The sequence below is a fragment of the Urocampus carinirostris genome, chromosome 2, assembly GCF_059441175.1.
Source record: "Urocampus carinirostris isolate Australia breed hairy pipefish chromosome 2, RoL_Ucar_1.0, whole genome shotgun sequence".
NCBI lineage: Eukaryota > Metazoa > Chordata > Actinopteri > Syngnathiformes > Syngnathidae > Urocampus > Urocampus carinirostris.
Window position 1 is genome coordinate 65,403,938 of NC_142350.1, and position 27,726 is coordinate 65,431,663.

General features: G+C 41.5%; 1 protein-coding gene and 1 pseudogene across 7 annotated transcripts; both read left to right on the top strand.

Annotated features, from left to right (window-relative positions):
• LOC148373004 (homeodomain-interacting protein kinase 3-like) lies at positions 1-27,020 on the top strand. Of its 7 annotated transcripts, none has more exons than XM_088327524.1 (25): positions 1-124; positions 3,890-4,147; positions 4,214-4,405; positions 6,808-6,989; positions 7,070-7,193; positions 7,273-7,392; positions 8,999-9,067; positions 9,393-9,580; positions 9,654-9,932; positions 12,545-12,579; positions 12,641-12,704; positions 12,788-12,837; positions 14,513-14,588; positions 14,671-14,708; positions 14,796-14,841; positions 16,829-16,930; positions 18,430-18,461; positions 18,587-18,734; positions 19,939-20,016; positions 20,082-20,177; positions 20,269-20,558; positions 20,650-20,771; positions 20,843-20,888; positions 21,746-21,800; positions 26,809-27,020. In XM_088327524.1, exons 1-18 carry the CDS (start codon positions 110-112, stop codon positions 18,715-18,717), a joined length of 2,001 nt encoding a protein of 666 aa, XP_088183650.1. In that variant the 5' UTR covers positions 1-109; the 3' UTR covers positions 18,718-18,734; positions 19,939-20,016; positions 20,082-20,177; positions 20,269-20,558; positions 20,650-20,771; positions 20,843-20,888; positions 21,746-21,800; positions 26,809-27,020. The 7 variants fall into 7 exon arrangements, with proteins under 7 accessions (XP_088183650.1, XP_088183651.1, XP_088183648.1 ...); XM_088327525.1 differs by having other exon boundaries at positions 20,272-20,558; XM_088327522.1 differs by having other exon boundaries at positions 20,082-20,558.
• LOC148373005 (U2 spliceosomal RNA) lies at positions 5,743-5,832 on the top strand (annotated as a pseudogene).
• Positions 27,021-27,726: the final 706 nt, after the last annotated feature.

The window sequence follows — 27,726 nt, forward strand, 5'->3', positions numbered from 1 at the left end:
TTTCATTTTAAGAAAGTGACTGAAATATATGATTAGTACTTTGCAAAAATTTTTTAATGCTGCCTAAGGTGGATGTGTCCTATTCATTTGTGTCTGCCATGAAAGGACCATGGCTGCAGATCAGGTTAGTGAAGTATCAATTGGTAACGGAGATGTTTTGACACATTCTTACTTCCTGAGGTTGGCTATATTGCAAAGAACCCAAGTTTGGAACATTTACACTGATTAAGTCAAAATTTCAAAGTGTTTTAATCTTTTTGGGACCAAATTTAACAAAACCATTTTTTCGCTGTGTGACATTGGATGATTTAATGAAATCTATGAAATAATAATAATGCCAGAAGCCGTGTCCCGTATCAACAAATAAACCTTTTGGCTATCATTTTTGTCATAAGAATATAGATGTATTCAGGGAAGGGCAATATGTGAGCAGAGACCCACCCAACCCTACAGTTTATCCAATCAAATTCAGATTCAGATTCTTTGATGGCACTTTCAGGTGTTTACAGTTTGTTCTGGGGGTTTTCATCGGAAAGTTTTTCAACAGTGACACATTGTTTAATCAGCTTCTACATACAGGTCTTCATAGAGACGTACAGCCAAAACGGGGTATGTGAGTGTAATGCCGCAACTGTGAACTGAAGTCGAAACTCTCAAGGATGTCGCTTCGTTTTTGCATACACTAAAACTGGGAAGATGATGAGAAGAAAATGGCCTCACTTTATCTCCGAGCCAGATGGAAAAAGCCATATCTGGCCCGCGAGCCATATGTTCCCGACAACTGTTTTAAAAAAAGTACAACGAAATCGGAGGGCTACTCCTTTCAGTGCAAGAAAACTATTTAGGGAGCACCTTGAAAGCTACATTCTAGCATCGGGTCATTGCGACTTCTGCAAAGTCTTTGTGATAAAATACAAAAGTCACAAATGGATCGGTTTTCCACGAGTAGTAGTTCCAAGTCGACCATTTCGTGGGTAATAGATCTGGCGTTGGTGACTAGCCACATTTGGCAGTGGTGGCTTAAGAGTTATAAGCCTATATGTTAGCTTTCCCTTCTGAAGCCGCCTCAGTCAATTCCCGGTCGTGGGGAAAATCCAGGCAGCACCCACTGGTAATCAGCTTTTCTCTGGGCTTTTCTGACTTTCCTCAGAGTTTCAATTACCATATTTTTGGCAATAAAAGCCTTTATTTTTTTTTAAAAAGCTCACAATGCACTTCATAATACAGTGCGCCTTAGATATGGATAAATATTAAGGCAAGCAGCTACCGACTAGATTTTCCCCTGTAGGATAAGTAGTCCGCGGTGTATGCTGGGATATATATATATATATATATATATATATATACACCGGCATTTCTGTCACAATCACCCGGATCTAGACCTGTGCTCAGGATTTGGCGCCCACAGCCAGGACAGTTGATTGGCGCACCTTGTCCATTTAAATCCTCAGCTTCCGGAAACAAGCTGTCTGATAGTACTATGCTACCTGTTGCCATCTGCTCAGAAAGCCCGTACCTCCGACTCTTTGCCTGCCTCCTGTTTTTCTACTTGATCTCCGTTACCGACCCGTTTCCGAATTTGCCTACGACCTGCCCTGCCCGCCTGATTCCTGATCACATTTCCGAACACGACGACGCCCTTCTTCTCCAGCCCCGACCAACAACCCGGCGATTACGCCTGTCCACGACCATTCCTGCCAAGCCTTCGCCCGCCTGTCAAACTTCGTCAATCTGTCAAACAACGGATCGAAGGATCACGCCTTGTCATTCCTTCCAATAAAAACCAATGTGTCAATCATCATTTGAACCGGTCACTATTGGTTAAAGTCATTCGGAGGTAAAGGAGGCTGGTTCCTTTTAGCATTTTCAGGCTCGCATAGGCTAAAGCGGCGCAAAACAAAGCCTGCAATTGGCCGAAAATAGATCACATATTTGGCTGCTCTACGACCTGGAGAAAACATTTTTTTACTACTGTAGTCTGTATTTGTAAACGGGAATTATGGGGCTAAACAGACAGCTAGCAATAAGCAACGTCCATCAATGCAGATGCTTCATGGCGGATTTTTTTCTTTTATTTGTCGGCATTATTTCGTGTTTTGGAGTGTGTAAATATTTGACACGGTTGGATTTACTACACACGGATGTAAGAGGACCATGGTTGCATATTATTATTGAATGTGATGGCTGCAAAACGACTTTGGTGAGCAACCCCGGCTTCATATTTTCCCAGTAGCTTGTTTCAGACTGATCTTGATGTTCTGTGATGAGTCTTTTCATAAATTCAATTCAATTAAGTGTTTATTGTCATATGCACAGTGAAGAACCACATTTCCATGCACAATTAAATTCTTACTTTGCTGTCTACACAATTACCAGTGTAAAAAAACAACAACTAGGAAATGGTTGCCATTTCTTGAATCCCAAGAGTTTAACCTTCCTAATGATATGTGAAATGACGCATTTAAGTGATTGGTGACCCCGTACGTGTCTGAGACACTCATTTGCTTCTTTGCGAGCCGTCGGAATGTTAAGGGGTTAATAAGTTTGACTGAACCGTCTGACTGTTTTGTTGACGTTCTTACTGTAGTGCCTTATAGTCCGGTGTGCCTTATGTATGGAAAATATAGGACAAAAAACGTTTTGGGGGTACGCCCTATAACCTGTTGCACCTTATACTGCAAAAAATATGGTAATATTTTTTTTTCAATGTAAAGAGCCACTAAAGCTACGAGCTGTGGCGTTTGTTTTGGTGGCCATTTGTGAAAGGGCTGTTTGACTGATTGGCAGCTTAGACGAGCCTATCAAAGTCGCGCACAAATGTAAATGTTGCCTCGCTTTTATAGTCGGGTGCCAATAAACCCTGCTTCTGATTGGCCAGCGCTGTAAAACCCCGAAATTCGACAATTTTGTTGGCCGAACACTCTGTCACTCAAATAATAAACTGGAACTATAAATTCTTGAAAAAAACCACCATGGTTTGCGGTGACAATATCGTCACATCGCAATATCGATTCGATTTTGGTTAATCGTGCAGCACTATTTTGCACCATAGCTTTTACAGTAGAAGGAAATCTTTAACACAGCTTCAGAGTTTCTCCTGAAACTTACACAAAAAGGCACTGAAATTTGAAACTGTTGTAATACCAAATGTTTCAACTTGATTTGAAACCATTATATAGAATAGAATAGAATAGAATAGAATATACCTTTATGGTCATCGTTACAAAATGGGTTAACATATTGTCTCATCTCATCTCATCTCATTAGCTGCACCGCTTATCTTCAGTAGGGTCGCGGGGGTGCTGGAGCCCATCCCAGCAATCATCGGGCAGTGGGCAGGGGACACCCTGAACTGGTTGCCAGCCAATCGCAGGGCACACAGGGACAGACAACTCGCTCGCTCATTCACACCTAGGGACAATTTGGACCAGCCAATCCACCTGAATTCCATGTCTTTGGAATGTGGGAGGAAACCGGAGTGCCCGGAGGAAACCCACGCAAGCACGGGGAGAACATACAAACTCCGCACAGTAAGTCCAGTAGCTGGATTTGAACCCACACACGAGGTTCCCAAGACCTTAGAACTGTGCCGCACACGCGCTAACCACTGCGCCGCCGTGCTGCCCGGGTTAACATAATGTGACAAGGAAATTGGGCATGGCACTCCAGTTTCACATATTCACAGTGAGGATAAAAGAAACCAAGAATATAAAGGAACAGAGAAGATAAGGTTATAAAAACAAGGAGGATAAGGTTATAGTTATAATTTACACAATATGAGAGGCTTTTTCTGCTTTGAAACCCTAATATGAAATCCAGATAAATGGTTTCAAACTCAGATGTTTGTTTGTAAATAAACCAATGACTGATTCTGTTCTATGATGAATAGCAGAACCCCACTTATAGGGTCCAAGACAAAGCCGTCACGTCCTCAGAAGAGGAGGCTAAGGCCATTTGCACCTCACTGTACGAAACTGACAAATACGTATGGGTCCTGCACTCGCCCGCCTCCGACTACCACATACTAACCTTTCTGGGTGAGGGAACCTACGGTGACGTGGTCAAGTGCTTAAAAATGGCTACCAGGGAGGAAGTGGCCGTGAAGATATTCAAGCACATCAACGATCCTGAAATGTTTCACAAAGAGGTACTCAACCCAGAGGTGTTTTACTATTTATTTCACAGCTCAATTTGATTTGAATATCTTTCTCAGGCCAGCACTCTGAAAACCTTGATGGATTTTGACACAGACAAAGTAAACTTGGTGCGATGCAAAAGTATCTTTGTGGATAGAGTGTACATGTGCCTGGAGTTTGAAATGTTGGACATCAACTTGTGGGACTTCATGAACACAAGACCCACCAAATGCCTTCTAGTCAAGGAGATCCGACCCATTCTGCATCAGGTATTTTTGCCCTTATCTTAAGTTACCGTAAATTCCGGACTATAAGCCGCTACTTTTTTCCCAAACCTTCAACCCTGCGGCTTATTCAGTGATGCGGCCAATTTATGTACTTTTTCTAACAGTCGCCAGCGGCGCTCGAGTACAAAAGGTAAGATTTAGACCGGTGGAATATATGCGCCGAGGAAGACTGCAACTTCTTAGCTTGGGCACAAATTAAATCAGCGTAGACATATCCTCATCATGCAAATTGCAAAAAGAAAGGCACATGACGTAGCTTTCAAGCTAAAAGCAATCGAGCAGTCCGATAAAGCAGGAAACAGAGCTACTGCACGTAAACTTCACTTTGCGAGCGTGTTGCTAGCGTGTTTTTGAATATGGGAGCGTGGGACGACGTCTACATGACAAAGTCTCTTTCCCATACTGGGGAAGATGACTTTGATGACGTCAGTTATAAGGAGGAAGATGAGGACGGTTTACCGTGGTTTCTACAAGTACGGTAAAACAATTTTAACAGACCCGTTCACTGTGTTGCGAGCGTGTTGCTAGTAGCGTTTTGCTACCCTTCACAGGCACGGTTTGGGATGAAAGTTATAATATTATAATTAAAGCTTTGAAAACTCTCTCGGTGTACCGTCTTTCTTTGTAAATATGTGTAACCCATGTATAATATGTATTTGCACCTGTATATTTCTGTAATGTATATTGGGGCGGCAGTAGCTCAGGAGGTAGAGCGATCGTTTTAGGATTAAGGGATCCCAGTTCGAATCCCGGCTTGTCCGTGTTACATGCCGAAGTGTCCTTGGGTAAGACACTGAATCCCCAATACCCCCAATAAGCAGGTTAGCGCCTTACATGGCTGCACAGATCACGGCCGCTATTGGGAAATGTGAAGCACAATGTAAAGCGCTTTGGGAAGTCATTGACTTGAAAAGCGCTATATAAATGCAGATCATTTCATTTCGATCATTTCATTTCATTTCATTTCATATTTATTTGAGACACTTATTCTGATATGTTTTGCGAATTAAAAAAGAGGGGCGGAGCAAACGCGGGCTGACGGGAAGTGGGGTAAAGGTGAGTGAGACCTGTTGTCGCGGCGGACAATAGTGGATATATATTTTTCCCACCCTTACTTTTGGAAATATAGACTTTTTTTCCTTGGATTAGTTTCAACGGGCAGCCGGACTCTGCAGGTGTGCATCAAACTTTAAGTACCGGTATCATTTTCTGTCCATTTTGCTGGCTTTGGTTTTTGGACTGTGTACTTTATATTCAGTTACAATCGCCAATGAGGTTCATTACCTGGCAGAGGAGATAAAATGATTTTAGCCATGATCATTGATTTTTGCAATCCGGAGATGGAATAAGAGCTTGCTCTGTCCACTCCACGCATCGGCCCGGTATTGCAGGACCTCCGGGAACGGTGCATTCGCAATGATCGCAGCAAGGCTTTAGGGCTAGGACCTTAGCTTGGCCTTTTGGCTGAGAGTAAGTGTGCCGGCTCCTAGGCTTTGTAGCGTATTATGAACTGACCGATAACGGATAATGGATAATGAATAACGAAGATAGAACAATAACCCTTAAAAATCCCTCCATCCCTTCAGTTACAATCGCGGGACTCAAAGCCGGGTTTGGGCTAATTTTGTGATAGTGTGACATGTTTTAATGTGGGCGCGTGCGGCTTATATACAGGTACGGCTTGTGTAAGTATAAAATCGTTTTTTCTCCTAAAATGTGGTGGGTGCGGCTTATAATCAGGTGCGCTCTATAGTCCGGAATTTACGGTACATCTTGTACAAGATTTAACAGGTAAATCATGTAGTTAAAAGGCATTTATCTATGTGTCCCGACGGATCACCACCTTATCGTGGTGGGGCACTTTGCGCGTCTCCATGACCCCTAGAGCTATGTCGGCGGGAGTCTTGTACTCCTGGTAGGGTTACCCAAGCCGAACAGGTTGAAGGGTAGAGTCCAGACTAAGAGTGATCCCAAAAGCTGGTGGCGGCACGCTTTGAGGCGGTTTCCTACAGATCTGGATCCCGTTAGCCGCCTGCAGTTGTAGAAAATGCCGGTCGTCTAGGGTCTCCCTTGCCACTGGAACCATCTTCTTTACAATCAAGATAGTGGCGTTTGGGAAAGCGCACCCCTTACGCCACTTTAAAAACCATCATTGCGCAGGTATCCTCTTTTACCTGAGTCTCCGACCACAATCCAGGATCGGACTGTTCAAACATCAGCAGACTCACAAATAAAAGAAGATGGTCATCATCGAATCGATGGACAACCCCAACATCTATAATGAATACATGTACTTTTGTTCATCATTAGAGCCAACTAGTGTTGGTATGTCATAAAACGCTAACAAGCTGAGCTGATTGAATACTATGTACTCGTGTCTTCAGCTGGCCGTGGGGCTGCATTTTCTGAACAGTATTGGACTCATCCACGCAGACCTGAAACCCAACAACATCATGATGGTGGAGCATGTCAACCGACCCTACAAAATTAAAATCATCGACTTTGGCTTAGTCCAACACGTCTCAGAGACCAACCAGGGCCAACTTTTTCAGAACCGCCGCTACAGGTACGCATTTTGCATTTCTGTCAAAATCTTGTTGATAGTCTAATGAATATACATGATCTATTATCTCTTGCTCTGTTAAGGGCTCCAGAGATTGTCCTCGGTTGTCCTTACTCGAAACCCATTGATGTGTGGTCACTCGGTTGTATTATCGCTGAGTTGTTTCTGGGCTCCGCACTTTTCTACAGCACTTGTGAATACGACATGGCAAGATTCACCTTCCAGTAATATTACGCAGTACTGGTTTCATCTCGGGTTGCTTTAATCTTTCAACTCTCTTCCACAGTTGAGAAAGGTCGAGCACATATTGGGTCGCATTCCCCAAAGACTACTCAGCATTGGGCTAAACACTCTTTACTTCTATGAGATGAAGAAAGTCTCAAAGTCAATTTATTGGAGACTAAAGGTATAGAGCAGGGGTCGGGAACCTTTTTGACTCAAAGAGCCATAAAAGCAAAAAATATTAATTTTATTTTGGGAAAGAGCCACACCATATATTATGAGACAAATTTACTCAATTGCTAAACCCGCGCCCCAGACAAAAGCTTAGGCCCAATCCCATTCCTTTCACTTAGCCCTGAGAACCCTCCAGTGAGGTCTCTCCATAGGGAAGTCCCCTCAGTAAGTGAAGTGAAGATTGTCCCCTAAGAAATTGGACGGGACTTGCAAGGCTGAACCGTGATTTTCTGCACACTTATCCTACTCTACGGTTTGGAGTGTGAAGATGTTTTTTTTGCGGCTCCCTCGGTAGATTCGTGCACTTCGTAAAGTAGCGATTTTGCAATGTTCATGTTTTAACGCCAAAATGCGATTTTCTATTGCGTTTATGTCTAACCAAGATATCTCAATATATTTCTTGCAAATACATGCGTCGTTGTGGAAAACGACTTACATTTGTGCGGTTCCTTTCCAGCCATGTTTGTTGATATTGAGAATTTGCAAAGCCTTCTGGGTAGTCACTTCGCTCCAAGTGAGGTAGCGACCCCCCTCGATCTGAAGTGGTTATGTCATGGGTTGAGGGCACTTCTCCCTCGGTCTTGAGAGTATTGGGACACATCCTATTTTCACGTGAACGCTCAAAACCGAGTGACTAGGGCAAATAGCGAAAGTGAGAAGAATGGGACGCAGCCTTAGTCTTCAGCACATTTATTTTTGATGATTTGATAAAAACTATGAAAAGAGAATAATGCCAGAGCCCCTGTCCCAAAATCAACAAACATACCACTTTAAACTTGCCTCTTTCTTGCAATTACTCAAGATCGGTTAAACTCCTTTTGACCCTTTTTTTTCATACATATTGGTTTCAAAACCAGATGCAAGCATTTATTTTGTAAAAAGGTCACAACTTTCTGAGAACAGGGAGCCTGATGTGCTTACTTTTGGCGCAGACGGAGTAGGGCGAGAGATGGGAGGGAGTGCTTGCACTTTTTGCATAGCTCCACCCATCCCTCCCACTCACCCAATCAAATGACGAAGTTCTCTTCCGGTGTTTTGGCGTATTTACAGTTCTGTGGATTCATCATAAGGTATCTGAACACTGAACACAGATTATATAGTGAACTTTTATATAAAGGATTCTTTAGCGTTGTACAGCCAAAACGAGTTTTTTTTCCCCCTTTTTTTGTGTGACACCTTGACTGTAAATTGTAGTGAAAAACATGCCCTATATATACTGCGAAGTAATACCGTGTTATATAGCTTTGGTTTGGCTTTGCGTGTACCTGAATAGTATAGAAAACTCAAGTTTTGAACAAGATGGAGAAATTTTGCATGCAATCAAATTTGTCTCTGAGGCCACAGATACCCATAGAAAGAGCCATATATGGCTCGCGAGCCATAGGTTCCCGACCCCTGGTATAGAGCATCTTCAGAGTGTATTTTAACTCCCAATAAATGTGAGATATTAAGAGACTCATATCTCTAAATGCTAAATGGCTTGTTTAAGTCAGGAGGTTATAAACTTATTTAAGGTTTCACTGTGTTTCCAACAGTTTTGTTTCACTTTTCCCTAGACACCCAGCGAGTGCGGCAATGTGGCCTGCACCGACAGTTTCATTAACTCGCTGGATGACCTTTGCAAGGTATCAAGCTTTGATCTTTATTGTAATAGCGTACCTATGAAGAGCAAACAATAAGAAATGTCATTTTCCTGCTAATCCTGTGCGAATACTGCTGTAAAGGTGAAAATGCCAAACCGGGAAAAAAAAATCAATTCTGAAAGATTAATCCAGACTCACTATGACAGTAGAATGCTAATCTGGTGCGCTGAATTTTCTATCATCGGCTCGAACGTAATAACTAGAGATTGCACAAAGGATTCCGAGTTATATGAATCCGAAAAAAACTAGGACTCATGTCGTGTACGCGTGTCTCTCAGTATTAAAGTTTGCTTGTGTTCTGGTTCAGGTCAGACAAGTGGCCCACCTGTCAAATGAAGACACCACAGCAGAAGCCCTAGACCAGGAAGTCTTTGTGGATTTACTTAAAAAACTCCTGAGGCCGGATGCTGGTCAGAGACTGATCCCCAGTCAGATTCTCCAAGATCCATTCATCACCATGGCTGACCTTGCAACACGCCACGGCAACAGTTTCTAGTAGGTTTGTAACAAGAAGTGTAAAGACCTCATAACTTGAATAAACATTGGATTATTTTCTTATTTCTTAAAGCATGAAACTGAGCTGTGAGATGATGCAGTCCTGTCAGAATCCCGGCTGTGGGACTCCGGTCTTCGTGTCGCCGCCCTTACCCCAGGAAACCGTCTGCGGCCACCCTACTTGGCAGACCCAGCAGGAACATCCTGACATTGTGGGGATTGCGTCACACATCCAAAGAGGACTAAATCTGGACAACCTTGACTCGGATCCAGATATGACTCTCATGCATCGGTTGCGTTCGGTCCGCCTCCGAGGGTTGTCATCCCATGATAACGTGCAACAAATGGCAGGGTAAACTGACAAAGATATGTAGAAGGGCCAGACCAAAGTGAATTACCGCAAATTCCGGACGATAGAGCGCACCTGATTATAAGCCGCACCCCACCACATTTTAAGAGGAAAACCGATTTTGTACTTACACAGGCCACACCTGTATATAAGCCGCATGCAAACCCAAACCCGACTTTAAGTCCCGTGATCGAAACTAAATGTCCTTCCTTAAAGTACACAGTCCAAAAATCACAACCGGCAAAATGAACGGAAAATGATACCAGTACTTAAGGTTTGATGCAGACCTGCAGAGTCCGGGTCCCGTTGAAAGTAATCCAAGGAAAAAAGTGTATATTTCCAAAGGTAAGGGTGGGAAAAAATATATAACTACTATTGTCTGCCGCGTCCATAAAATCGTCTGTTTGTTCCTCACCTTTACCCCACTTCCCGTCACCCCGTGTTTGTTCCGCCCCTCCTTTTTCATTCGCCCGTGCAAAACATATCAGAATAAGTGTCTAAAATAAATACAAATTAATACATTACAAAAATATACAGTTGCAAATACATATTATACATGGGTCACACATATTTACAAAGAAAGACGGTACACAGAGAGAGTTTTCAAAGCTTTAATAATAATATAACTTTCATCCCAAACGGTGCCTGTGACAGGGCAGTTAATGGTTAACGGGCCTGTTAAAAAAAAAAAAAAAACTGTACTTGTAAAAATCACGGTAAACCGTCCTCATCTTCCTCCTTAGAACTGAAGCCATCAAAGTCGTCTTCCTCAGTGTCGGAAAGAAACTTTGTCATATAGACGTCGTCCCACGCTCCCTTATTCCAAAACACACTAGCAACACGCTCGCAACACAGTAAACGGGTCTGGTAAAAAAAAAACATTCCGTACTTGTAAAAATCACGGTAAACCGTCCGGACTGCTCGATTGCTTTTAGCTTGAAAGCTGCATCATGTGCCTTTCTTTTTGCATTTTGCATGCAGAGGGTATGTATACGCTAATTTAATTTATGCACAAGCCAAGAAGTTGCAGTCTTCCTCGGAGCATATATTTACCGGTCTAAATCTTACCTTTTGTACTCGAGCGCCGCTGGCGGCCGTTAGAAAAATTACATAAATTGGCCGCATTACTGAATAATAATAATAATAATAATAATAATTTCCTTTGTATTGTCATTCTTTGTAACAATGTACACAGAACGAATGTCGATACATAGCCGCAGGGTTGAAAGTTTGGGAAAAAAGTAGCGGCTTATAGTCCGGAATTTACGGTAGTCTGATTTTCAGCAACAACTAAATCAATAACAGATAATTTCATTATTTAATTTTGACGAATACATAAAACATTAGCTATTTTAAGCAAAACAAGTTGGTCTATATCAGTAACACTCACGCAGGGTAGTACCGTATTTTCCGCACTATAAGGCGCACCTAAGAGCCTTTATTTTTTTCAAAAGCTGACCATGCGCCTTATAATACAATGCGCCTTATTTATGGATCAACATTAAGTTTTCCAACTAACTTGCAGCCGCCGACTCGATTTTCCCCCGAACGCCAAGTAGTACGCGGTGGATGGTGGGATTTATTTACCGGCGTTTCATTGGCTAACCAATGTGTCAATCATCAGTTGAATCGATCACTATTGGCTAAAGTTATTCGGAGGTCAAGAGGCGGATCCTTCTTATCATTTACAGACTGCCATTGGCTCAAACGGCAAACAAAGCCTGCAATTGGCCGAAAAAGATGTGTCAATCATCAGTTGAATCGATCACTATTGGCTAAAGTTATTCGGAGGTCAAGAGGCGGATCCTTTTTATAATGTACAGGCTGCCATTGGCTTAAACAGCGAAACAAAGCCTGCAATTGGCCGAAAAAGATGAATGCGTATAGCATGTGGCCGATGGCATAGAGAAAGCATTTTTTTCTATTCTGTATTTGTAAATATTGTATTCTCCTGGATTTACTACCCTCACGGATATAAGAGGACATTGCCTGCACATTATTATGAACACAATGACTTCGGTGAGCTATTCCCGGTTTTATATTGTCTTGTTTCAGACTGAACTCGATGTTTCTGTGATAAGCGGTGCAGATAATGGATGGAATGGAGTGTCTGTTTTTAAATTAAACTCAATTCCAAGTGTTTATTGTCATATGCACAGTAAAGTTGCGAGCGAAAAAGAAAATAGATACGAAGGAATGGTTATCATTTCTTGAATCCCAAGACTTTAACCTTCCGAATGATGGACCGATGCATTTGAGTGACATCTTACGGACACCGCATTCGCACGTGTTCTCGACACGTATTTGCGTCTTTGCAAGCTTTGGGAATGTTAAGGGGGTAATAAGTTGGACTGAACTATCTGACTGTTTTGTCCACGTTCCCATTGTAGCGCCTTATAATCCGGTGCGTCTTATATATGTCAAAAATAGGACCAAAAACTATTTTTTCGGGGTGCGCCCTATAACCCGGTGCGCCTTATAGTGCGGAAAATACGGTAAATACAAATAATATTTTGAAAGCAGAAGAAAACTGCCATCATTAGTCAGGTCCCACTTATTTTTTGACCATTTCCTTGTTCGGCTTTATTGATAATTGTATTTTATTTTTTTTACAGAAAGCCACAACAGAAGGATGCTCAGGAGCAAAGAGGTACATTTGGTTCACTGTTTAAATCAATATATATTTACATAATTCATGATGTTCCAAACAGGACCGACTGCCATGATTAACACTAACGCAACAAAATCACCACACCGCATGCAAAATGGCAACCGGTAAGTTATTGTCTTTTTCTTTTCATTTTGACCACGTTTAATTTGAAAATATTCATGCTAAACCGTAATTTCTTTGTTTTTAGAGGGCCAAAAAGTACCACACACGACAGGAAATTGTCAACTACTTGCAACGGTGAATAGACACAAACCCCTAAGTGACATTGAGTTAATTATCTCATCTCATCTCATTAGCTGCAAAGCTTATCCTCAGTAGGGTCGCGGGGGTGCTGGAGCCCATCCCAGCAATCATCGGGCAGTGGGCAGGGGACACCCTGAACTGGTTGCCAGCCAATCGCAGGACACACAGGGACAGACAACTCGCTCGCTCATTCATACCAAGGGACAATTTGGACCGGCCAATTCACCTGAAATGCATGTTTTTGGTATGTGGGAGGAAACCGGAGTGCCCGGGAGAAACCCACGCAAGCACGGGGAGATCATACAAACTCCGCACAGGAAGTCCGGTAGCTGGATTTGAACATTAAAACTGTGCCGCACACGCGCTAACCACTGCGCCGTTTAAGAATATTTTCCAAATGCAGTGTTAGATGCTCTTTTCTGTTTTTTCTTCCAAGCCATGTTTTTCTCATTGCCAAAAATCTTGACCTCTAATGTTAACACAACACACCAGCGATGATGTTACAGTGCACGTGGTTCTTCAGCTTGCCTACATTATCTGACCAGATATGGACTGCTTTAAACCATCTCATCTCATTAGCTGAACCGCTTATCCTCAGTAGGGTCGCGGGGGTGCTGGAGCCCATCCCAGCAATCTTCGGGCAGTGGGCAGGGGACACCCTGAACTGGTTGCCAGCCAATCCCAGGCTTTAAACCAAGGGCGTCAAACTCATTTGAACTCGGGGGCCGCACGATAGAACAAACATTCTGTCGGGGGCCGGACGAGTAGATTAAAGAGAAAGAAAAAGAGATAAAGAAATAAGAGAAAGAGGGAGGGAAAAGGAGAGAGGGCGGGACAAAGAAAGAAAAAGAGAGGAGAGAGCGTGAGAAACAAAAGATAAAAAGTCATGAGAGAGGGGGAAAAGAAAGGGGGAGGAAAAAAGAAATCCAAAGAGAACTAGAAAAATAGAAGGAGAGAAAAGAGAAAAGAAAGCGCGAAGGGTAGGAAGAGAGAAAAAGAAAAGAGAGAAAAGGAAAAAAGGACGTTAGAGCAAAAGAGGTTAAAAGACACAGAAAGAGAAAGAGACAAAGAGCAACAAAGGAAGAGAAAAAGAGAGACACAGAAAGTGAAAGAGACAGAGACAGAGTGGGAGAAAAGGGGTGGAAAAGAGAAAAAGAAAGAAAGAAAGAGAAAGAAAGAAAGAAGGAAAGAAAGACATATAGAAAGAAGGAAAGAAAGAAAGACAGAAACAAAGAAAGATAGAAAGACAGAAACAAAGAAAGAAAGAAAGCAAGAAGGAAAGAAAGACATAGAGAAAGAAGGAAAGAAAGAAAGATAGAAACAAAGAAAGATAGAAAGACAGAAACAAAGAAAGAAAGAAAGCAAGAAGGAAAGAAAGAACGACAAACACAGAAAGACAGAAACAAAAAAGAAAAAAGAGATAAAGAAAGAGAGAGAGAGAAAAGAGAGAGAGAGAAATAAATACAAGTACAGTGTCTTTGTGAGAGGCACCTGGCTTTTGGCAACATCAAGTTGACATATTTCAACCTGCAGTTTGTTTTTCTCTTGCGCTTCTCTGAGTGTTGTCCCGCGGGCCGGATTCAATCCCTTAGCGGGCCTGATCTGGCCCGCGGGCCGCCTGTTTGACACCTGTGCTTTAAACCATCTTGAACAATTTTTTCTCCTTCAGGAACCGGCAACATATTTACGGGATCTGGAGTTGACAGTATGGCCACCGCCAAGTCTTCAACACCGAGGAATGTCAAGTAAGCGATTGTGTTCCAAACCATACTGTTTTGAACCATGTCTGATTGCCATTCACCATCAATGATGTGTTCACTGTTTTAGTAAAATAAGTGCAAAATTCAACGCCAGCCAACCAAGCGGTATGTCTTAATATCTTAATATGAAATGCAATTATTGAAAATGACAATGTATGTTTGGATTTTGGTGTTTTTACATGTTTTTCCTAGAAACAGAAAACCGGAAACGGATTTGGCACAGTTGTAGCAGTACAAGGTCAGTTCAGACTACCACAATCTAGTCCAGGGGTGTCAAACATGCGGCCCGGGGGCCAGATCAGGCCCGCTAAGGGATTGAATCCGGCCCGCGAGACAACGCTCAGAGAAGCGCAAGAGAAAAACGAGCTGCAGATCTAAATATGTCCACTTGATGTTGCCAAAGCCAGGTGCCTCTCACAAAGACGGTGTACTTGTATTTCCTCTCTCTCTCTCTCTCTCTCTCTCTCTCTCTCTCTCTCTCTCTCTCTCTCTCTCTCTCTCTCTTTCTCTCTCTCTCCCTCCCTTTTTCTCTCACGCTCCGTGTCTCTCTCTTTCACTTTCTGTGTCTCTCTCTCTTTCTTTGTTTCTCTTTGTCTCTTTCTCTCTCTGTGTCTTTTTACCTTCTTTTGCTCTCTCTTCCATTTTTCCTTTTCTCTCTTTCGCTCTCTCCTGCTTTCCCCTTCCCTCCTTCTCTCATTATCTCCTTCTCTCCTTCTCTTTTTTCTCCTTCCCCCTTTCTCTCTTTCTATTTCTCTTTGGATATCATTCTTTCTCTATTTCTTTCTCCCTCTCTCACTATTTGTCTTTATATCTTTTTTGTTTCTCACATTCTCTCTCCCTCTCTCTTCTCTCTCTTTCTCCCTTCCTCTCTTTCATTGTCCCACCCTCTCTCTTTTCTCTCCTTCGCTTTGTCTTATTTCTTTCTCTCTTTTTCTTTCTCTCTAATCTACTAGTCCGGCCCCCGAGAGAATGTTTGTTCTATCGTGTGGCCCCCGAGGTAAAATGAGTTTGACACCCCTGATCTAGTCAGTTGGTAGTTTTAACGGAGTCCCTTTTGGTTTCAAATGTCTAAAATTTCACAAGTCAAATCAAGAAATAGTACAAAACATTGCTCTTATCAAAGAAATAAAAATAAAAAAATGGAGCTGGGTCATTCATATATATACATATATATATACCACAGCCATATCCCCCTAGTGCACAGGTGTCAAACAGGCGGCCCGCGGGCCAGATCAGGCCCGCTAAGGGATTGAATCCGGCCCGCGAGACAACACTCAGAGAAGCGCAAGAGAAAAACAGGCTGCAGGTTGAAATATGTCAATTTGATGTTGCCAAAGAGAGGTGCCTCGGACAAAGACACTACTTGTATTTCTTTTTCTCTCTCTCTCTTCCTCTTTTCCACCCCTTTCTCCCACTCTCTCTCTCTCTCTCTCTCTCTCTCGATCTTTTCCACCCCTTTTCTCCCACTATCTCTGTCTCTGTCACTCTCTGTGTCTTTCTTTTTCTCTTCCTTTGTTACTCTTTGTCTCTTTCTCTCTCTGTGTCTTTTTAACTTCTTTTGCTCTAACTTCCCTTTATCATTTCTCTCTTTTTTCTTCCTCTGTCTTTCTGTTTCTCTTTGGATTTCTTTCTTCCGCTCCCTTTCTTTTCCCCCTTTCTCACGACTTTTTATCTTTTGTTTCTCACGCTCTCTCCCTCTCTCTCTTTTTCTTTCTTTGTCCCGCCCTCTCTCCTTTTCCCTACCTCTTTCTCTTATTTCTTTATCTCTCTTTTTCTTTCTCTTTGATCTACTAGTCCGGCCCCTGACAGAATGTTTGTTTTATCGTGTGGCCCCCGAGTTTAAATGAGTTTGACACCCCTGCCCTAGTGGGAGGTGGCTAGAGTCATTTCTGACTCTTTTTGGGATATTGATTCAGAGGAGGGGATTCCCAGCCCCCTCGCTCAACCCAACTGAGGTGTTGGTGGTCATTAGGTGACCAGACCCCCCAATTCCAACCCCTAATGCTGAACGCCAAGCAGGGAGGCAACGGGTACCAATATTTAAGTCTTAGGTATGACTCGGCCGAGGCTTGAACCACAACCTCCCAGTCTCGGGGCGGGCGCCATACCCCCAAGGCCACCGAGCTGGTCATTCATATTCTAACAAAATGCGAAAATCTGATTTCCTGACGTGCTTCAACCTGATCACAGGGCAATTGCAGGGTCATTATGTTTTATCTTGACAGGGATTCCCCAAAAACAAAGAAGAGAAAACTAAATCCGAAAGATTTCCTAACAATGGAAACTGGTATCTTCCCTGGTACCTCAGCGGGCACAGGGCCTAGTGTGTAAGTATGAAAGACGAACATCCAATGTATTTTATTTTACAGTGAAACCTCGGTTTTCGAACGCCTCTCAGTTCGATCAAATCGGATCTCGACCAAAAATTTCGAGAAATTCTTGCTTCGCTTTTTGTTCAAAAAAAATCGGAGTTCGAACGCCGGTACGCTAGGGGCGATGCTGAGCGGCGTACGGGTGTAGATTGCCCCCACCCCTCGTGAAGAACTGTTGTCACGGCAACGCGCACTCCTTTTCTGTTTTCGTTTTTCAAAAGCGGTGAAGGGAGTGTTTTAACTCCTAATTATGCCTCGGAAGAAGGTTGGTGCAAGCAGCAAAGTTGCTACAGGTGAAAAAAGAGGAGTAGTGTGTACAACTATTGCATTTAAGAAAGAAATAATAGCAAAATATGGAGAAGGTGTGCGAGTTTCCCTTCTTTCAGGAATACAGCATGGCTTCTGCAGACAACCGCCAAGGTAAGAAATCCTACTCATAATTCTTTTCTTTATCCTTTAACCGCTCACCACTTGTTGTGGAGACCCGGGTGCTAAATGACATGTAAACGACCTGATTTTTTTATTTTTACACGTTCGTGTTAGCGTAATCTTTCGTACGGAAGATTACGCTAACGCGAACGTACGATTAGCCTGGGTTAGCTTCATGTTTACTTTCGTGGTAATCATTTAGGGCACAGGTGTCAAACAGGCGGCCCGGGGGCCAGATCAGGCCCGCTAAGGGATTGAATCCGGCCCACGAGACAGAGAAGCGCAAGAGAAAAACAAGATGCAGGTTGAAATGTGTCAACTTGATGTTGCCAAAGCCAGGTGCCTCGAACAAAGACACTGTACTTGTATTTCTTTTCCTCTCTTTCTCTCTCTCTCTCTCTCTTTTCCACCCCTTTTCTCCCACTCTCTGTCTCTTTCACTCTATGTGTCTCTCTTTTTCCTCTTCCTTTGTTGCTCTTTGTTTCTTTCTCTCAAGGCACTTTTGCTCTAACTTCCTTTTTTCCTTTTCTCTCTTTTCTCTTTCTCTCTTCCTACCCTTCACACTTTCTTTTCTCTTTTCTCTCCTGTCTTTCTATTTCTCTTTGGATTTCTTTCTTCCTCTCCCTTTCTTTTTCCCCTATCTCACGACTTTTTATCTCTTGTTTCTCACGCTCTCTCCCTCTCTTTCTTTTTCTTCCTTTGCCCTGCCCTCTCTCATTTTCCCTCCCTCTTTTTCTTATTTCTTTATCTCTCTTTTTCTTTCTCTTTTATCTCCTAGTCCGGCCCCCGACAGAATGTTTGTTCTATCGCGTGGCCCCCGAGTTAAAATGAGTTTGACACCCCTGATTTAGGGTGTTGGAACGGATTAAAAAATTTGACATTACTTTTAATGGGAAAAAACGACATCGGTGATCGTACAAATTGGTTTTCGTACAAAGAAACGGATTATGGTCGAGAACCGAGGTTCCACTGTATATCATTTGATTCCAATCAAAGATAATTTCACTTGTGTTATATCTTTGCAGAGAAACAAAAGATTGTGCCAGGCCAACAAAAAGTAAGTCGGTCGATTTCAACTCACCTTGGCAGATCACTGAAGTGCAAAATTGGCCTGTAGGGTCTTGGAAGCGCTTCATTAGTCAGCATAACAGCAATTCACTTCTCTTATCGTCTTTTCCCGAGAAACTACAAGGAACAAAAAGACACGAGACAGTTACTCAAGCCGGAGAAGGAGGAATAAAGACAGGAGTAAACGGAAGTCAAAAAACAGGAAAAAAATAAAGGATACAACAACAACCCAGCCCCCTTCTTGAATTCCAAGCGACAGTGGGTAAGTTTGATGTGCACTCCTTATATGAAGTACTTTTGGCAAAATTATTGCAGTAAATGTTTTTATCAAAGACTAAATACCAATGTTCCCTGTAATTTTCCTTACGGGTCTGAGCGTTCACACAAAGTCGGTGAGCAGCGCTTGAAACAACAGTGAGCAACCATAATCCCAAGTGTGGCAAGATAATTAATGATCAAACATGTCCAAAACTTGACATTAAGTTACATTTTGCTGAGTTTCCGGCAATGCAAAATGATTTTTCTCTTTTGAATGAATTGACTCATGTACGATTGCAAAGGTTGTACGGCCGACAAACGTCGTTTGTTCTTACAATTCTTTCACAAGATATCCATTTCTTTTTATTTCCTGATATATTTTGTCGCGTAATATTAACATTTTTGGGGGATTATTGAGTCGGTTGCACGATACACAACTGTATTTAATCACATTTTTTTAGTGGAAGTACAGTGTTGGCAACAAGATTCACTTGATATAATGGGAAATTATTTGAATGCAACACAAACTTTGTATTCTTTTTTCCGTGTTTTTTTTTCTACTTTTTTTTTAAATTGCTTTAAAAAAATCTCATTGTGTTTATTTTTTCCGAACTGTTACCTTTTTCTTTTTGTTCTCTATTTACTTTTTTTCCTACATTTCTTTCTTTTCTTTTTTTGGCTTTTTTCTAAATGTTTCCTTCTTTTTTCTCTTTCTATCGTTTCTTTTTTTCTCAGCTTTTCACTACTTTGTCATTTTGGTATCTTTTTCTTTTTTGTTCTATTCCCCCCTTCCTTTAAGTCATTTTGTGTATAATTTTACATAATATTTGGTCATGTTGGGATTAAAGAAGCAAAAACAACCCGAAGAGCCGTTTAGGACCCGAAAGAGTCGGTTCCTTTTAGTGAGCCGAGCCGAAGAAGCCGATTCTCGACAAACTCTACTAACTTTACTCAACTTCGTTCTCCTTCGACTCGACTTCAAAATACCGCATTTAGGACACAACGTCAGGGGAACCCGTGTATTTTTACCTTCATGCACTGTAACTTTTACCTGAGTCGCTTCTTAATTAGTAATTTTGAGCCCTCATTTTTGTCCGCTGGCTAGATTTTCTTGTGCGCTAAGAATGTGCGAGTAGTGCGCAATTGCGCACGCGTGCAGCTTAGAGGGTGCACTGCTAAATACCAAACATTATGTGTTCCTAAAACAGTGTTGACACTGACAACGCCCCCCAACCAACCCAAAAAATGAGAACGACAAGACGTGAAGGTCTCGATGACACTTTGGTGTAAGTAGAACAATGAAAATTATAGCATATCTCATCTCATTAGCTGCACCGCTTATCCTTATTAGGGTCACGGGGGGGCTGGAGCCCATCCCAGCCATCTCCGGGCAGTGGGCAGGGGACACCCTGAACTGGTTGCCAGCCAATCGCAAATTATAGCATATGTAATATTATTTTTTGTTTTGCTTATCTGATTTTGGTTTGTAGTGATTTTTTTACATCCAGCCTTCCATTATCTGCAATGCTTATCCTCAGTAGGGTCGCGGGTGTGCTGGAGCCCATCCAAGTAATCTTCAGGCAGCTGGTTGCCAGTCGGTTGCAGGGCACAGACAATTCGCTCGCTCATTCACACCTAGGGACAATTTGGACCGGCCAATTGATCTAACATGCATGTTTTTGGAATGTGGGAGTGCCCTGGAGGAAACCCACACAAGCACAGGGAGAACATGCAAACTTCACAGAGGGAGGTTGGTCGCTGGATTTGATCCCATGACCTCAGAACGACTCTTACAATGTCACCTTGATACTGGCGTTAAATACCTTTAGTAGGTTCCCTTATCTTATTCAAAATTATCACCAGTAAAAATCCTTCAGATTAATTTGATTCGTTTCTTCACCAAGCATTTTTTCTTATAGTGCAGATTTTCTTACCAAAGAGGTGGAGAACATGTTTAACTGCATATAACCGTGGTCCGGTCTGGCCGAAACTCAGATATACGACAGCTACCAAAGCTGAACCTCCCTGGCCAGAGAGCATGGTATGTATGCACAAACTACCATAAAGTATGGCATAACATTTTCTTTTCATACTATATTTTGTTTCTTTCAGATCAGTTGCCAGAAAAAGAAACATTGAGTTCTCAGAAGGTCTCCAGGTATGAAGAACTCAAAAGTATCCTCTTAAGCAATGAAATCCACTTACCGTAAATTCCAGACTATAGAGCGCACCTGATTATAAGCCGCACCCACCACATTTTGAGCGGAAAACCGATTTTGTACATACACAAGCCGCACCTGTGTATAAGCCGCACGCGCCCACATTTAAACATGTAACACATACACAAAATTAACCCAAACCCGACTTCAAGTCCCGCGATTGAAACTAAATGTCCTTCATCAAAGTTCACAGCCGGCAAAATGAATGGAAAATTATACCGGTACTTAAGGTTTTATGCAGACCTGCAGAGTCCAAGTCCCGTTGAAAGTAATCCAAGGAAAAAAGTGTATATTTCCAAAGGTAAGGGTGGGAAAAATATATCAGATGAACACATTTACTCACGCAACTCCTTTTTCTTTAACCAACTTTTTACCCCCTCTTCTTTCCTTGTCTGTCCCTCACCTTTAGTGGTCCCCACTTAAACTCGGCACCCCGCGTTTGTTCCGCCCCTCATTTTTCGTTCACCTGTGCAAATCAGAATAAGTGTCTAAAATAAATACAAATAAATACATTACAAAAATATACAGTTGCAAATACATATTTTACATGGTTACACATATTTACAAAGAAAGACGGTACACCGAGAGAGTTTTCAAAGCTTTAATAATAATATTATAGCTTTGACAGGGCAGTTAATGGTAGCAACACTCGAGCGCCGCTAGCGGCCGTTAGAAAAATGACATAAATTGGCCGCATCACTGAATAAGCCGCAGGGTTGAAAGTTAGGGAAAAAAAGTAGCAACTTATAGTCCGGAATTTACGGTAATTACAAATCAACTTATATACTATGTTTAGGATAAGAGGCGGCACTTGAATGCAAGGAGTCTTCACTGATACTGATGCTCCAAAGGTACGGAAACCTCAAGTTACATGATTTAGACATGTTTGTGTGACAAATTATTTCGAAAACTAATAAACACAAACAGTAAACTCGGAAATGTAGACATAGATTTAAAGGCGATTCGCTCATCCTAAGACGAATTGTTTCATGCAATGCTTCGGAATAGATAGATTAAAAAAAATGATGATTTCAGAAGATTCTGGCTTTTGGACAGCTCCACAACTCCAATATCTGTGGTAAGCAGTGTTGAGCACATAGAGTTCTTTTTTCATTTTAAGGATCTGAGAGCCAATAATGTAAGATATTGGTATTTATTAGAACTGGTGATAATTTCATACCACCTGTCTTGTACGGCCATTTAACAGTAAGCAATTCTATTCTATCCATCTACCTTGGTCATATCCAATGTTCCCTCTAATTTTCCACAGGTCTGAGCGTTCACACAAAGTCGGTGAGCAACGCTTGAAACAACAGTGAGCCACCATAATCCCAAGTGTGGCAAGATAATTATCAAACATGTCCAAAACTTGACATCTAGTTACATTTTGCTGAGTTTCCGGCAATGCAAAATTATTTTTCTCTTTTGAATGAATTGACTCATGTACTATTACACGTCGTTTGTTCTTACAATTCTTTCACTAGATATCCATTTCTTTTTATTTCCTGATATATTTTGTCGCATAATATTAACATTTTTGGGGGCTTATTTAGTCGGTTGTAAGATACAGAACTGTACTTAATCACATTTTTGAGTGGAAATACAATGTTATCAACAAGATTCACTTGATATACAGTAGTTGGAAATTATTTGAATGCAACACAAACTTTTTTTACTTTTTTTCGGTGTTTTTTTTCTACTTTTTTTTTCAAATTTCTTTAAAAAAAATCTCATTGTGTTTATTTTTTCCGAGCTGTAACGTTTTTCTTTTTGTTCTCTATTTACTTTTTTCCTACATTTCTTTTTCTTTTTTTCTGGCTTTTTTCTAAATTTTTCCTTCTTTTTTTTCTCTTCCTTTTGTTTCTTTTTTTCTCAGCTTTTCACTACTTTTTCATTTTGGTATTTTCTTCTTTTTTGTTCTATTCCCCCCTTCCTTTAAGTCATTTTGTGCATAATTTTACATAATATTTGGTCATGTTGGGATTAAAGAAGCAAAAACAACCTGAAGAGCCGTTTAGGAACCGAAAGAGCCGGTTCCTTTTAGTGAGCCGATCCGAAGAAGCCGGTTCTCGACATACTCTACTAACTTTACTCAACTTCGTTCTACTTTGACTCGACTTCAAAATACCGCATTAAGGACACAACGTTAGGGGAACCCGTGTATTTTGACCTTCATGCACTGTAACTTTGACTTGAGTCGCTTCTTAATAAGTAATTTTGAGCCCTGATTTTTGTGCGCTGGCAAGATTTTCTTGTCCGCTGAGAATGTGCGAGCAGTGCGCAATTGCGCACGCGCGCAGCTTAGAGGGAACACTGGTCATATCCCTCAAGAGGGGTGACCGACAGCAAGACAAACACATACAATAACAAATAAATAAAAAAGGGGAAAAAATATACCAACCCAAATGCTTAAACACCCAAACAAGTTAAGCACCTCGATATCCAAGTCGGTCATGCTTTCGTCCCTCCAGATGAAACGGGACACAAGAAAGCGGCCATGTCGCTCGGGTCAGGGTGACACAACACACTCTTCTGTTCAACAGCAGGGCCCGACAGCTTTTGCTGGTTTACCCCTGCCGCATCATACAAGAGCCCTACCCATCCCTTAGAACGCATCCAAACATCCCACTATCCTTTTACAACACTTCTCCACTCATTCCTATCACCAACAAGAGCTTTGAGTAGTCGACTAAAGTAGAGGGAGCGAGGGGACTGGGGATCCTCTCCTCTCTATCTCTCCTCCCTAAGAGACAACAAGGCAAAGAAAGGGGGGCGGGAGACCGATAGGTCTCGCAAACCCTAGTTACAGGGTCACTAAATGTGAGAGGATGTGGAAGTTAGCAATTCAAAAGTTGCCATTAAAATGCATTTTAATTCATTAGTTACAAGAAAAAAGAAAGGGTTGTGATGGTGTAACGGGACCAGGGTTGGGTAGGGTTACTTTAACTGGATTACTTTCAATTACTTTTGGATTACTCCAATACCAAATATGCTAATAAAAGACAAAAGAAACTAAATATGAATAAAATGACTAAATTTTGTGCAGGCTTGGGGAGTAACGGAATACATCCAACGGCAAAAATGATGTTGGCAAGATGTTCGGATTTATTTTCACTTTGTTTCTGTCGCATTTTATGTTAGTTTTGCCGGAGATCAAAGAGATTAAAGCCAGGAGAGAAAGCTTACCACGTGTTGTGAGTCATAATTGTATTCATATTTAGTTTCTTTTGTCTTCTCATCTCATTAGCTGCACCACTTATCCTCAGTAGGGTCGCGTGGGTGCTGGAGCCCATCCCAGCAATCATCGGGCAGTGGGCAAGGGACACCCTGAACTGGTCGCCAGCCAATCGCAGGGCACACGGGGACAGACAACTCACTCGCTCATTCACACCTAGGGAAAATTTGGACCGGCCAATTCACCTGAAAAGCATGTCTTTGGAATGTGGGAGGAAACCGGAGTGCCCGGAGGAAACCCACGCAAGCACGGGGAGAACATACAAACTCCGCACAGGAAGTCTGGAGCTGGATTTGAACCCACGCAGGAGGTTCCCATGACTTGAACTGTGCCGCACATGCGCTAACCTCTGCGCCGCCGTGCTGCTTTCTTTTGTCTTTTATTAGCATATTTGGTATTGGAGTAATCCAAAAGTCATTGAAAGTAATCAAGTTAAAGTAACCCTACCAAACCCTGAACGGGACCCAGGTGAATGGGGAGCTCCAGCTGGTGTTACACATTTGTTTTATATATTTTTGTTTTTTGTGGTTGTTGTTTTACCTCGTCTGCAAAATAGATGATAAATGTCAGTCTCACACGACACAATTTAATTGTTGGCACTAAGGATCGTTCATTGAGCTAGTCTCATTAAATAACGCGAGATCCCTTTAACATTCCAATACAAAATAACATTGCCATCAATTGGTACTTTTCAAGAATCAATTAACAGATCAGGCCCCCTAAGGGATTGAATTCGGCCCGTGAGACAACACTCAGAGAAGCGCATGAGAAAAACAAACTGCTGGCTGAAATATGTCAACTTGATGTTGCCAAAGCCAGGTGCCTCCAACAACGATACTGTACTTGTATTTATTTCTTCTCTCTCTCACTCTCTGTCTCTCTCTCTCTTCCACCCCTTTTCTTCCACTCTGTCTCTGTCTCTATCACTCTCTGTGTCTCTTTTTCTCTTCCTTTGTTGCTCTTTGTCTTTTTCTCTCTCTGTGTCTTTTAACCTCTTTTGCTTTCATTTCCTTTTTCCTTTTTTCTCTTTTCTTTTACTCTCGTCATACCCTTCGTGCTTTCTTTTCTCTTTTCTCTCCTTCTGTCTTTCTATTTCTCTTTGGATTTCTTTCTTCCTCTACCTTTCTTTTCCCCCTCTCTCACGAATTTTTATCTTTTGTTTCTCACGCTCTCTCCCTCTCTCTCTCTCTCGCTCTCTGTCTCTCTCTCTCTCTCTCTTCCACCCCTTTTCTTCCACTCTGTCTGTCTCTTTCACTCTGTGCGTCTCTTTTTCTCTTCCTTTGTTGCTTTCTTTTCTCTTTTTCTGTCTTTCTATTTCTCTTTGGATTTTTTTTCTTCCTCTCCCTTTCTTTTCCCCCTCTCACGAATTTTTATCTTGTTTCTCACGCTCTCTCCCTCTCTCTCTCTTTCTTTTTTTGTCCCGCCCTCTCTCTCTTATTTCTTTATCTCTCTTTTTCTTTCTCTTTAATCTACTAGTCCGACCCCGACAGAATGTTTGTTCTATCGTGCGGCCCCCGAGTTCAAATGAGTTTGACACCCCTGACATAGCATACCTCACCAAAGGCCCTATTTGTTGCTACTGCTAATGGCTAACTCACTCTTAATGTCATTTTTTTGTAAACTTTACAGACATCACAAACAACCTTTACACACATATTTTCACATATTATCATCCTCACAGTAAGTGTGTTCCCAGTATTTATATCTTACCTGCAAAATAGATGATAAATGTAAGTCTCACACGACACCATTTAATTGTTGTCATTTATTGAGCAAGTATCACTAAATCACGTGAGGTCACGTGAGACTTGGCCCAAGCACCATTCTCTCACCTGTGAGACTTTGCCATCTAGTGGTGATATATGGTACTACTCTCACCATTTTTGCTATACAAAACGCAATACCTTGAAAAATAATAATACACTTTCCCAAACAGTCAAATGTGGATTACACAACATAAATCCCAAAATATAACATTTTAACTAGTCAGAAACCCTTGTTGGGCCACAATTGCATTTTAAAGTATTTCGTTAACTATTTGATTAGTATCAGTATGTGGTGACGACTGCTCAAGATTAGAGCGTCGAAAATCCCTATTTCATTCTATATCAAACTATATAATTTATGAGTAGTTCCTATGGTATGTCAAAAGAAATAATATATATAATTAGGTGTATTTTTGGGTTGGAGTATTAATAAAAATTATATTAAAAAAAGTACAACTAGCTTGCAGCTAATATGCTAATTAACACGCTAGCACTTGTCAATTATCTGTTATGGTTCATTAATCACTCTAATTCTTACGAAACTGACCACTTCATAATTGAAAAATAATAACTTAAAAGCATATTTTGATTTCTTAATTTAGTTTGTTTGAGGTGGTTACTTACTTGAAGACTTCGAATTCTCGCCTTTGATTTGCTAGCAAGCTAAGGGGCAAATAAGCTAACCACTGAATCAGAAGTCTCGGTCGTTTTCCAAGATTTAAAATTTAAAATAAAAAAGTTTTACTCACTTTTTGTGTCAATAGTAACAACACCTTAACAATGACAAAATTATGTGTTATGTTTCAAAGGAAAGTATAAATTGTAATATCAAAAATGCTTTGCATATTTCCATTTCAGGACGTTCAATGAGCAAGGAGTAGAGACGCCGGGTGACCACCTAGGCGTAGTACCAACGATTGCCGCAGGACGGCGCTAAAAGACCACAATTTTATACTCGCATCTCCGGGGCGCTTGTAAATGATGCATTATGAAATAAACCTCTTATGGTTTTATTTAGGAGTATTTGAGTTTATACTTGTAGAAATTATATTTTTCATGTCCAGACCTTTTGAAGTGTGTATTTTTTATTTTTATTTTTTATTTTTTTATTTTTTGTGACGGACATTAACAGGAACGAAAACAAGGAAATGGAGAATAAGTGGATGACTTTGGTGCTAGGGAAGGAAAAAAAAATATTTGAGGCTATTTTTTCTCTTTAAATCAAAATAATAGGTCCCTAAAAATAAAGACTAACATGGACTGTCCTGCGACTGTTGTAGAAATTGGAGGTCCGATAATCGAGAGAAAGTCTTCTCATAAGTGGATAAAAGAAATAGACAGGAGCCAGTCTCGTTACGGAGGGAGATTGTCACTTTATTGATGCGTCAATAAAGATCTCACAGAGCTAGGAACATGACAATGTATTTAAAGCTGGTAGTGACGATTAGGCTTCGATTGAGTACACCCCAAAAGGCGGTCCTGTATCACGTATGAGTACGTGACCAGTCCCGTGTACGCCGTATGAGTACGTGACCGTTCCTTGCACGCCGTCTGGCAACGGTATCTTCAAGGTAAACTCTAATCGTCTGGTAACGGTATCTTCAACCGAGGTCACCCCGACCTTTTCCCACAAGCAAGTAATGTATTGTAAGTTAATGTAGACATGTATGCAAATCTATTTCTATATATGCAAGTGCAAATGCTTTTGAGGATTTGCCACAACATAATCCCCCCTTTTTTTTTTTTTTTTTTCCTTTGAATGGAAATTAAAATTGA

Coding starts and splice junctions, on each gene's coding strand:
- LOC148373004 (XM_088327522.1), top strand. Junction 7,393..8,998: donor CAATTTATTGGAGACTAAAG/GTATAGAGCAGG, acceptor ACTTTTCCCTAG/ACACCCAGCGAGTGCGGCAA. Junction 12,705..12,787: donor CGCATGCAAAATGGCAACCG/GTAAGTTATTGT, acceptor CTTTGTTTTTAG/AGGGCCAAAAAGTACCACAC.